This window comes from Wyeomyia smithii, chromosome 2, assembly GCF_029784165.1.
Source record: "Wyeomyia smithii strain HCP4-BCI-WySm-NY-G18 chromosome 2, ASM2978416v1, whole genome shotgun sequence".
Lineage (NCBI taxonomy): Eukaryota > Metazoa > Arthropoda > Insecta > Diptera > Culicidae > Wyeomyia > Wyeomyia smithii.
Window position 1 is genome coordinate 280,440,007 of NC_073695.1, and position 12,373 is coordinate 280,452,379.

Here is a 12,373-nt window from a genome sequence, read left to right on the forward strand (position 1 = left end):
TAAAAACTCAGGGCTCATAACTATTCTTTTTTAGTGACTTAAGCAAGCATTAGACAAAGAAACTATTTACTATTTTTGCTAACTTTGGGCCGTTACAAATTTTATTTATATTTTATGTCACCTCCTTCAAATTCTTGAAAATTGGAAGTGGAAGAAAAATTCATATCGTTTTGTTATTATTATTGGTTTTTCGACAGCGTACATGCTAAAATTAGCAACGAACAAGTTCAATGACAGTGAGAGTATCGTCAAAAGGCAAGCAAAATGATTAATAACAATAATAAAGGGTTTTTTTTTTCAACGTTTATTTGAGAGCAAGTTACAAACGTCGTAAATTGTATACAAACTTTTTTCAAATATATATTTTTTTAGTGTACTCAAGCAAAACAAACAATATCGCACGCTTAGCCTTGGGGCTAATAGCGATTTCGATCAACTAGATTAGTTGAGAGAATTCGTTATCGATATTGTTTTTGACACATTTGGCATGTGTAGGATGAGTACAACGATACACCGTGCCCCAGTGCTGAGTCGAGAAAATTTCCAGCTCGAGCTACCCGACCGAGTTTGAGTTTGAGTATACGAACAAAAATTGTTAACGAAATTATTACATCTTTTCTTTGATGTATCATTGGTCAGCCTTTTTTGAACCAGGCCAAATTCTACAATTTTTTGTGTGTTTTCACAGATTATTTTACACAGATTTATTACTATTTTGGAAGATTGATATCTTTTAATAGACTGATAAAACTTGAAGCTCGGTTATTTTTAAGGCTAGAAAATACGATCAAAACATTATCCAAAGATATCAGAGCAGATTAATAACAATTTTGTTGTGTTATGGTATCAATTAATTGCTCGTTTTTGACACCGAAAACTTTGCTAACAATTCTGATAAGTCTGTGTGTTTGCTCCGCTTGGCCAGTCTGTACGATCATACCTAAAAGTCAAGGGTATTGAGGTCCGGGGAGCTGGGAGACCACAAAGCCTTATCTAGAGAATCAATCAAACTTTCCCAACACCACGCTTGGACGATATTCGCCGTGTGAACCGGTGCACCGTCTTATTGAAAGACGTGATGCCTCCCCGTAGAGGTCCCGAAGTGCTTGGGCCACAACCTTCTCAAGAACATCGGTCTTATAGCACGCGGCGGTGGGAGCTTCCCATACCTGGATATGGCCCCAAACTATCACCGACGCGGCACTCTGGAACCGCGGGATGTTTATGTGGGACGGGGGGATGCTGTCCAACGTCAACATAGCTGATCAAATTGGCTATTATGTGTCTGTTTCAAGACGAAAAAATTCTCATCGGAAAACACGAACTCCTGACCTGCGTGTCGCAAACATCTTTACTACGACGTCACGGTACTCTTCATCGTGCGCGAACAACAAATGTCAGCAAGTCGATACCACGCGCGTCGGTTAGGTTAGTTATATATGAGGAATACACAGAATGCATATAGTGCGCACCTACACAACAATGAAAGATTGTATCCGAACTCATTGAACACCCTGTAGAGTGCATCGTTTTTTAATTGCAAATTGGGTAATACTGCAAACATGGCAAACATCATTTTTATTTACTTTTTCTAATTTCGCGAACCAATGATTTCATTCTGTTTGTTCAATAGGGAATAACCATTTTAGTGTTTGTTGAAATATGCTCCATCTCATGAAACGAAATCGAGTGACAAGGCATGATGCAACGTAATTTAACCTAGTGGGATTGAAAAGAATGAAATTACTGTCCCACTCATAGCATGGCCCAACTGGTAGTGGCAACTCAGGAAAGAAACGAAGAAAAACACACTATATTTTCACGTAACAAGGGCGTCATGTTTCTATGCTTCAAGGAGGATATCCTACTAACACAACAGGCAAACATACACACGCATACAGCCTAAGAACATCAAAATCGGATATTTCGTTTTGTAAGAGAGGTCCGTTAGTATTTGGTGTCACATATATACAGACAACACACACACATTCATACACACCAACGAATATGGCTCAGTTCGTCGAGCTAAGTCGAAAAGTATACATCCCTCGGCCCTCCGGGCCTCGTGTTTATTTTACGATTTATTAACCATAACATAACAAAGGTTAAAAGTGAACCAAAATTAAAAACAAGTTTTGCTCGATTTGCCAACTTATATAATGGAACCGACTTGTCATTAGCGACGTCATAGCGCACTTTTCGGAACAAAGTTGATTATTAGATTTTGTTTTGAACAATGTCGTATGGTTTAATTTTGAAAGCAGTTCGAAACTGAAGATGAAAAATTGTCTCTGTTTTGTGAGAATTCAGCAAAAACCGACCGGAAAAAAGTTGTATAGCAACAAACTAAAATATAACCTAGCATATTTATAAATCAGAACTCAAACTGTATTCTTGAACTAATCGCAGAAGATTATCGATTTCACTGCAACGAAAGTGATACAAACATTGGTAAATAATCTTCCAAAAAGAGTTATATAAACTTCGGCTTTCCAATCGAATCTCGAAAGTTTTGTCGATATTTAAATATCTATTGGAGTCAGAATATCCGGAATAAGGCGGCCAAATCATCTTGGAGCTAACATGGTTTGGCGTACTACAAACAAAAAGACAATCTGCTAATAAATGTTATTCAACAATATTATAAGGTCAACTTACCCAAACTTTATAAAATTAGCTACCAGTTGCACGGTTTTTTCATGTATCATCCACTCATCCTTAAATAAACTCCTGTTCGCGAATGCTTCTCGCCAATTGTGTGGAGTAAAAATGTAACCTAATTCATCACCGTGAATTGCTCCATAATGTTTTGTTCCAGTTATCACGTTTTGAAATTCTCGTTTAAAACGCCCAAATTTCCCATCAAATTGAAACCGAAAAAAAAAAGTTCTATCGGTTACCCACCTAGAATATTCGTCTAACAACAATTTATTTGGGAAGAACCAATTAGCTGTGTTTGACAACTCCTGGTAAAATACATCTCGATTCAACTCAACTCTTCGACTTTCAGCTAGTTCAGCAGCTCTGTCAACAACATCCTCAATGTACTGTTTTAGACTTTCGTTTTGATTATTCGGATAGTTTTCTCCCATCCAGTAGTCATGTACATAGCTCAGAAAAAGTTCAAATTCCTCCGACGATTGGCCAAATAACAAGGGTACAGCATTTATCGGTTTCTTACGGACTTGATCCTGTGGTGATTCAGTAAAAAACGCACCGGGACTATCTTGTTCTGCACTCGGAACACAAAATGCATAGTTCACAGTTGCAAAATGGTATACAATATCTTTATCCCAAAACTTTGTGAAATTAATCTGTTTTAGCTCACTGAAAGAGGTTATGTTTAAATCTCTGAAATACTGGAACGAATAGTTATCGGCATCATATAAAAATGCCCAAGGAGCCAGCATTGATCCACCTAGTGCAAATGCTTGCTGAAATAAACCTTTGGAGCTACTGGAATACAGATGATATGTTACTGACGCCGCTCCTGCACTATGACCCATGAGTGTCACTTTGGCTGGATCTCCATAAAAACTTTTAATGTATAGCTGAACCCATTGGAGTGCTACTCGTTGATCTTTTAATCCAAAGTTTCCAGTAACATTGAATTGGCTAGAACGCAAAAAACCCAGTGGATCCAAACGGTATTGTACACTTACTACTATGATATCCTGAAATATACCACACATTAACAATAACGCTCTAATTGTGCACATTATAGTTTCACGTGTTCAATTAGAAGATCCACTCCGTGAATATCGCTAGTTGATGATCCCACAGCAAAGCTTCCTCCATGAATAAATACTAGAACAGGATGTTCTCGAGTATTGTCAGAATCTTTCTGAATTGGTGAATAAACATCCAAGAATAAACAATCCTCGTCACCTAAAACTTTTGTGGCTTGATTCAGATCATCCACTTGAGGACAAATATTTCCTAACCTATCAAATATTTGCCTTCCCTCCGGTTGGAGTAGAACTGGATTCTTTGAAAAAAAAATTTTTGTTTTCACTTGAGCAATTTTCACATATTTTTATCACTTGAGCAATTTTCACATATTTTTATTTTACCTCAAACCGCAACTCTCCTATTGGTGCTCGTGCGTATCGTATTCCTAGAAATTTACAGTACGGTACCCCATTAAAAGTTTGCTTCAGTACACCACTACCATCATCGTGGTCACTGAATGCAACGACACAAGACCGCAGTGTGGATGCAGTCAGCGGAGCAAAAAAGTTGCACACGCTTAAAAGAAGCACCAAAATCACTCTGACAGTCATGGTTGCACAGCAAACGCAAGCCTAGGTAAAGTTTGCTGTATCACTTTTGAAAATTATCAAGCAATCGTACTCGAAAGAGGTTACAGGAACATAAACACGTCTTCTAATCGCACTTGCTGTCTGGCAGCATCTGACAAAAAACATAGAAGAATGTTACGTCTGTTCTAAATAGACACACTACAATCCGGTTTCATGAAGCAGTGTGATATATATTAAGACTAACCTAAAAAACTAAACTTTTAAAACGAAACACAAGTTTAAACGAAACACAAATTTATCAATAACTCAGCAATAATGTTTCGATTCATCATATATATATGTATAAATATATATATATATATATATATATATATATATATATATATATATATATATATATATATATATATATATATATATATATATATATATATATATATATATATATATATATATATATATATATATATATATATATATATATATATATATATATATATATATATATTTATATATAAATATAAATATATATATATATATATATATATATATATATATATATATATATATATATATATATATATATATATATATATATATATATATATATATGCATTTGTTTATACCGCAGTGACAATACTTGATAGCAATCTCACAACATAAACCAACGAAATACTTTTGAAGAACCGATGACAGCGATGTTTTTGTTTGAATGCCATTCGACGCTCGTGCCATTCACACGCCTCAACAAACAAATATAACAGCTTGAGTACGATTTGGTCCACTCTCACAGTGAATCGACGTAGCATCATTATTGATAAGAGGTTAGCAGAGTGCGGTATATGTATCGGGCTATAGTCTTACACCAGCGCAGGAACGTAGTGTTCTTGGTTACAAATTTGACGGTGCCCAAACATAACGCATACCCTTCAAATTTTAGATATTATTAGAAATACTAAAATGTGGCGCTTTTTCAGAACGGGACACTCAAACGATTTGGAAAATATCCTTTTAGTCAAAATTATTGTTATTAGCATTGCAGTATACATTTTTTCTGATAACAAATCGTAATGAAAACAAAGCACTAACCATCTCGTCTGAATGGCATAATATTTTTTAAAAATTGATTCACTTTGAAATCTGGCATTATTGCTGGCAGTGTACTGGAAAACATGTTTCAGTAGGAAATGGTTTCTGGTGGGATTTTTGAATAGTTCACTAATGGGGTGAAAAGCTTTAGCAGGCTTACAGTCAGTATAATTTGCATGTGTGTAGCAGAAACATTCCTTTTAATGAATTCTGCGCGTTCGCACCAGTAGTTATCCCTGTTGAACGTCAATGAAAAAAGCTACTATCATTGAGATTTATATACGCTTTGATAGTATGATTACTGCTTTTTTGCTCTGAATATCACTTCATACAATTTTTTATGAATGGAATATTTACAACATGTAGAATATCTCCAATTTTAAATCGAATGGAAATGGAAATAAAAGGACAGTTGGCGAAGAAAATAATATGAATAAATTTTGGAATTATTTATGCTAAGAAACCTTTTAGAGTTATTTGAATTATGAGATAAGGTTTGAAATTATTAAATTCATTTGAAATCTCTTGGTATTATTCTAGGAAAATATGAGTTTTTCTTGAGAAGTTAAGTTCAAAAAGGTCTGAAGAAGTTGACAGCACTCGAATTAAAAATGCATGGAATTTTATGGAGGCTTAAAGAATTTTATCTGTAATTTTTTAAGATATTTAAAAACTCATAACTTAAATGTGACTATTCTATAAGATTCTATAAAACTGCACAGGATTTTGAAACTTACCACCTACACATAAATTTTTACTTTGATGGATGAGACCAATGGTCTCATATATTCTGCGTATTCAAAAGGTTGGAACAACGTCTGAACTGATGAATTTTATGAAATTGGGTCAATGAGGAATTAATGAGCTCGTCCAACTTTCTGCATTAACAATCATCAATTACCGTTACTGGTCATTTCGAAACCACCCTCCATTTATCGCTCAGATAATCCATATAATGTTTACATACATACTTTATCAGTTCAACTGAATAGCAAATGTGTTTCTCTTGCCTCCTTCACTATCCCTACAAAATTATAACACAGGGTATAGGATAAATTCGCCAGCATAGCACCTCACGCAGTAGCCCAGCGATTCTGGAAAACAGTATGACTGCAAGCTTTGTTGTACTGCTGCAGTAAAACACGATACGATAGAGCACATCAATTAAAATGTATAAAAAAACATTTACTGTCACCGCTGGGCACCACTGGGTCGCACAATACTATTAGACGAATTGTAATCAATTTACGCAGAATTGAAGGAATTTTTCAACAATTGTATTTTGCCAGTAGTGAATTCCATATAATATTACTTGTTAAAAATGTAGCAATAAATGTTTATTTCTATATATCACAATAGATTTTAGAATGAAGTGTATACCCATATTTTTGTTATGATTTCAATCATTTAAGGGGGGACCCTACTCTAGAAGGTCGAAAAATCATGAATTTTCATATTTTTTTTTGGCTGTCTAGAGTAAAGTGAAGTCTTTGGCTATTTTGGCGATTGATTAGGGTATATTTGAAGATGTATTTTCCATGTCGTGAATGTAAATATAGTGAGTATTACACTGTTGGCAGCTGAGAACGTGGATGCTCTCTCTAAATCAGTACCTAACTGGTGGTAAGTTTTTCTCAGCTTCTAGTAGACCGATCGGGCTGAATTTTTTTTTCAGTATATAGAAACATATTATCTATCTTGTTACGTAGCCATTTTTGAAAATTCCAAAAATTGCCATTTTAGTAAAAAAATTGTTTTTTTTTCATGAAAAATCACTATTTAAAAAATCATAAAACATTGAAAAACTCAGATATCAAAAAACGGCTACGTAACAAGTTAGATAATCCATTTTTACATGTTAAAAAAAATATTCAGCAAAATCGGTTCAGTAGATGCTGAGAAAAATTTACCACCAGTTGAAAAAACATGGTTCCGAGAAAAACACTGCCAATAGCGTAATACTTACTATATTTGCACCCACGGTAAACAAAATACATCTTCAAATATACCTTAATCCATTGCCGAAATGCCCGAACACCTCACCTTTCTCTAAACATCCGCAAAAAATATCACGAAAATTCATTATTTTTCAACTTTCCAGAGTGGGGTCCCCCCTTAATGTAAAAGCTTTTGATTGTTAGCATACCTATAATTTTGGCATTAGTCTAGTGCTACTTAAAATATACGAGACACACATTAGTTCTACTCACACTGCGTACTATGGTTTGTTTGAATATGTTATATGCATTATGAGTTGAACCACTGAAATCCGCACTTATACATATAAAATGATGCCTGGAATTTAACAACATTTGCTATGACATAAATAAATTGAAATACAGTTTTTGAAGATAGCTTTATTAAAAAAATCGTTTTGATTTGTAATTTTAGTTTTTTTTCCGATGTTCACAAAGAACTACCTAGATTAATCTAGGTTTTTCACTACGGCTTAGAATAGATATCTAGATACTTAAATCTAAATTACACTAACTTTGTATGTTTCGTTTGGTTTCGAAGATTACATTCCAGACTTCTCTTCTCAATGCATCTGCTTGCCTTTGACTTTTCTGTACTCAATACCTCAATACACCTGCTTTTGTATTTTATAATATTTCTAATTTTATAATATTCTTTGTAGGAAAGTTTTCATTCGATTAATTGAAAATCAAATGCTTATGCACTACCATCTAAATTTTTATTTTTCATTTATTTTTTTGAAACTTTCTTTTTTCTTTTGAAACTCAGTACAATATCTTATGACGCTAAATTGTATCTTGGTGTATCAAATTTCTGATTTGATTTTAACAAATCAAAGAATGAGTTTTATCGTAGAAAACATGCATTAACGAAGTCAAAAGAGCGAACAAAAACACTCCATAAACAACACAGCTGTAACTAGTAGCATCCAGTTTCGATTCAGGGAGGGTTGAACACTGCTTGCCCAGCTGAAAGGGTTTCCGAAGACCGTAGAACTTAATATCTGTTCGACGTCCTCTTCAGACATATCAGTGCTTAATGTGTAAAACTGGAATATATCACTGACCTGTGAAGAAAACAAATAAAATAAGTATTAGAATACTTATAAAAAATAACAAAAATCCTGATGATACGGAACAATCGTTGAATTCTGCACATTTTTTTTTTGAATTACGTTTAGCGGTTTCGAATGTTTCATCTTCTCGAAAACGTTATCATGCAAAATTTTAGCGCAATCGGCCTTTTGGAAGTGAACCCTCAAAGCCGAGAAAGCTTCATTGTATACACCACGAAAATTTGCACAAAAAGATTTTTGAATATTGTATGTGGTAGCACAGGATTAGGGTAGTCGGGTAGTCGATTGTATACACCACGAAAATTTGCACAAAAAGATTTTTGAATATTGTATGTGGTAGCACAGGATTAGGGTAGTCGATAATATTCGAAATTCTTATACAAAAGTATTTGAGTTGAACTTCTATTGAGATATGTTTTACCGGTGTGGCATACGTTTATACCCATATAGACCATGTTCCCACCAAACCTTGGTTTCGGAGGTTGGATGTAAGACGAGATTTCATTCGCGTGATGTCTCCAGATTATGTCCAACCACTACGGGTTAGACGCACAACTACTGCGTGTTGGGCTTACGGGCAGTAATCATTGCGCTTGTGAATTGGGGTATCATGACGTCGAACACGTAGTTTGGGTGTGAGCTAAATTGTGACGCCAGATCCTTACTTTTGAATATCCTCAGGGCTTGAAGAATACAACCCTATGTTCCGTTACGCGATATCTTGGCCCAACGAAACACTTCATACTTGATGCTGATCTATGGCCATTCAATTTGACTCATCTAACAATGCCAACAAACTGAACCATAGATAAAAAATAAAAAAATATACTAGTTTTAGTTCTAGACTTAGTTTGAGCTCGTCGGCAGTGAGTATAAAGAATAAGATCCAGTTGGCTCCGTTAAACATTATAGGTATGTATAGTGCCATGTTTGATAAAAAAAGATTTTCCAGATTGCTTGATTAATTTGGAAGTAATTTGGCTTTTACCGTACACATGGTGAATCTTGTATAAAGTGGTATGATTTCCATTAAAACAATATTGGGACAGTTCACTTCCATTAGTTTGAATTTGCTTAGTAAAATTCATTTTTACTATCCCAATAACCAAACAGAACATGATCATAAATCTATCATAATCAAGCCCAGACCAGATTCACCAATATTTGTGTCTAGTTTTAAAACAAGAATGTACAGTTTTTGCAAAAGAAGAAAACGAAAGGCAGTGCAAAAACGGCCTATGATGTCATGAAAAGCTGAATTGAAATTATTAGTATTTCATTATGTCAGAGCATAACCATGCCGAGCAACCCATCGTCCAATATTGACCAGTTATGATTTAAATAAAACATGATTTGAAAGAATACAATTATCAAGTTAACCACTATGAGCTTTTCGATTTAAAATAACAATCTGAATTCATTGGAATACACACATTTTACAAAAAATGTTGAATATATTTTCATAAACTTGATCTTCAATAAATTTGGCATGATTCTCCTGAAAAACAACTGAATTAGGGATTGTTTTTTGAGTCGAGTGTCTCTTGAGCTTGAGACATTTCGTAATTGCCCCTCCGTGATCGATCTGAGCTAGCGATGTTGCACAAGGAACCACGTATATGACTCAAAAATTCAGTAACACCGCGAAAATATACAAAGAACGCGCGCGCGTAAACTATTAAAGGTGCAGTATTAAAAATGTTGTGTCAGAATTAGAGTAAAGCCAAATTTAACTTTATTTTGATGAGTTATTTATCTGTTAATGAAAAATCAGAAGAATTGTTTGCAAAGCCACACCCAAAGAATAAGTTCTAAGCTTTCCTTTTCGTAGTTCTTTGAAAGAAAGACCCTCCAAAGAGTAATAAAATAACTCTATAGAAATATTGTGCTGTCCCTGAAAAGATTCAAAAAGGCATCCGGGGTCGATTTCCGGCCTCTGGATGTCTTCCCGGTTTGGAAATACTCATATTAGGCGGTATTTGATCATTTCTGGATGTTTCGTAATTTATCCGTTACGTAATTTAAGGGGAAAACTCATCATAGATGGACGCTTATTTAATTACAAAGAGGGGAGATTGAATTTGCGTTACTTTTTGTCACATATTTTCTCAAAACTAAAAATTTTTGGGGGAAGCAGGTTGCTCAGCGTTACGTAATTTAAGAAGGAAAGTATATTGAACGTTACGTAGTGTTACAAAGAAAGGAGGGGGTTTGAATCCTAGATTTTTAGTGCTGCGTAATTCTTGTACGACATCTAACTAATTTTCCAAACGTTTACACACTTAACACTTATATCTGAGAAACTTGTCCGATAAGCGAAAACCTCTGGATACAAATTTTCAAGATGAACTATTCAACGGTTTAAAAATAAAAAAGGTTAATGTAATTGTCCTTCCTTTTAACTACGCCTCTCGTGGTCTCCGTGGTTCTGTGGTTAGCGATGTCGGTCGGCTAACTCTTCCACACGGTTGTGATATCGGGTTCGATTCCCGATCAGGTCGAGGAACTTTTCGAGCTGGAAATTTTCTCGACTCAGCACTGGGGCACGGTGTAACGTTGTACTTATCCTACAACATACAAAATGTGCCGAAAACAATATCGATAACGAATTCTCTCAACTAATCTAGTTGATCGAGACCGCATTAGCCCCCAGGCTAGCGTGCGATATTGTTTAACTACGCCTCAGATACAGAAAAATCAGTGTCATAGGATTATACCTTGTACCTGAGAACCTACATATACAAAATGATACGGTAATCTTGTTTGTTTCAGAAGTTTACAAATAACAAATTTATCTCCCCTCTCTGAACATGCTTATAAGAAAGATAAAACTAAAAGTTATGGAAACAAATACGCTGCTATATGACCTTTATTTACCGAATTATATGATAATCGGTAAGGCGGCTTCAAAATTGATAAAGGTTGACAATATTCATCTACTTCATTCCCCTCCTCTTAACTACTTCACTGGGATATAGCGAAGTTTTAGTCATATCTGCGTAAAGAAGTAGTTGATTGATGGTTGTAAGACAAACACTAGGGGTAAATTATTATTGAAGACATATTTGGGAAAATGTCTCGTTTTTGTGAACAAGTCCGGAGTGATTTGCGATAAGGGTGCAACTGGCAAACGATAAACTTTGGGGAACATCAGTTTGAAAAAATTGCAAGTACATTTTCAAATCGTAATTTCAAAGGAAGTGGCTAACCCTAACATCAATACCAACAATCGACGTGAAATAAACCTGTCTTATAGTTTCCTAACAATACTTCATTAAATTTGCGCATTTATGGCTAAAATCTGCGCTTTTCTTCTGACCCTTTTCAAATGAACCTTCTTTCCTTCTGACAACGGAATTGCCCTCTATTACGCCTTAAAGAATTCTGACAACGAGATACGCCCACCTTTCTTTCGCCTTGTTTTTATTTTTCCTTAAGTTGCGTTCCTTTTAAATCGAGGGAATGTGCAATGAGTTATAACATCGAGTACAACATATAGCGAATTTCTTTATTCTACCAGCTCACCTCGTTTTGACTTGGAGTCACCCGAACTGCTGTCAAAACCCTTCTTTTTTCGCTTGAATTTGACCTAGAATTGACCTGGAAGCGCCTGCAAAACAGACAGGTTCGCACTGTAACTTTTGTCAGTTTTGCGAGTGGGTTCATCAATACTATTATATCGTATCACATTCGTTGTTTTGCTTTCGTCTCGATTAGACGCAAATTGTTCAGCTCTGCTTAATTCGCAAAATAACAATACACGAGTTATCGTACGGGTGTTTTTTTTTTGTCGGTTAGTTCTTGTGCAGTGCGATAACAATAGGCTGCAATATATCGGCAGAAACATCTTCTGCACACTGGTAGGGGCAGGCTACCCCGCCAGTGATCCAATACGCAGCTGATATATCAGCAAGAATAATTCCCCCGCACCGCTCTTACCCCGCTAGCAGCACGAACCACCATACGATCG

General features: G+C 35.2%; 2 protein-coding genes across 10 annotated transcripts in view; both read right to left on the minus strand.

Annotated features, from left to right (window-relative positions):
- Positions 1-2,070: 2,070 nt before the first annotated feature.
- On the minus strand, positions 2,071-4,425 carry LOC129722677 (esterase B1-like). The gene is made up of 4 exons (XM_055676326.1): positions 4,074-4,425; positions 3,731-3,988; positions 2,659-3,674; positions 2,071-2,596 (listed from the first exon to the last, which is right to left on the minus strand). The coding sequence occupies exons 1-4, from the start codon at positions 4,281-4,283 to the stop codon at positions 2,368-2,370; spliced, it is 1,713 nt and encodes a 570-aa protein (XP_055532301.1). The 5' UTR covers positions 4,284-4,425; the 3' UTR covers positions 2,071-2,367.
- A 3,263-nt stretch (positions 4,426-7,688) lies between these two features.
- The window catches only part of LOC129719465 (limbic system-associated membrane protein-like), a 71,182-nt gene continuing 66,497 nt past the window's right edge, over positions 7,689-12,373 (minus strand). For all 9 annotated transcript variants that reach the window (XM_055670804.1, XM_055670803.1, XM_055670802.1 and 6 more), the window contains one exon: positions 7,689-8,394. In XM_055670804.1, coding sequence (XP_055526779.1) covers positions 8,203-8,394 — 192 coding nt within the window. In that variant the 3' untranslated portion in view covers positions 7,689-8,202. The remainder of the gene's footprint in view (positions 8,395-12,373) is intronic.

Coding starts and splice junctions, on each gene's coding strand:
- LOC129722677 (XM_055676326.1), bottom strand. CDS start 4,283: ATGACTGTCAGAGTGATTTTGGTGCTTCTTTTAAGCGTGTGCAACTTT. Junction 3,675..3,730: donor TGGATCTTCTAATTGAACAC/GTGAAACTATAA, acceptor GGTATATTTCAG/GATATCATAGTAGTAAGTGT. Junction 2,597..2,658: donor GCTAATTTTATAAAGTTTGG/GTAAGTTGACCT, acceptor TTTTGTTTGTAG/TACGCCAAACCATGTTAGCT.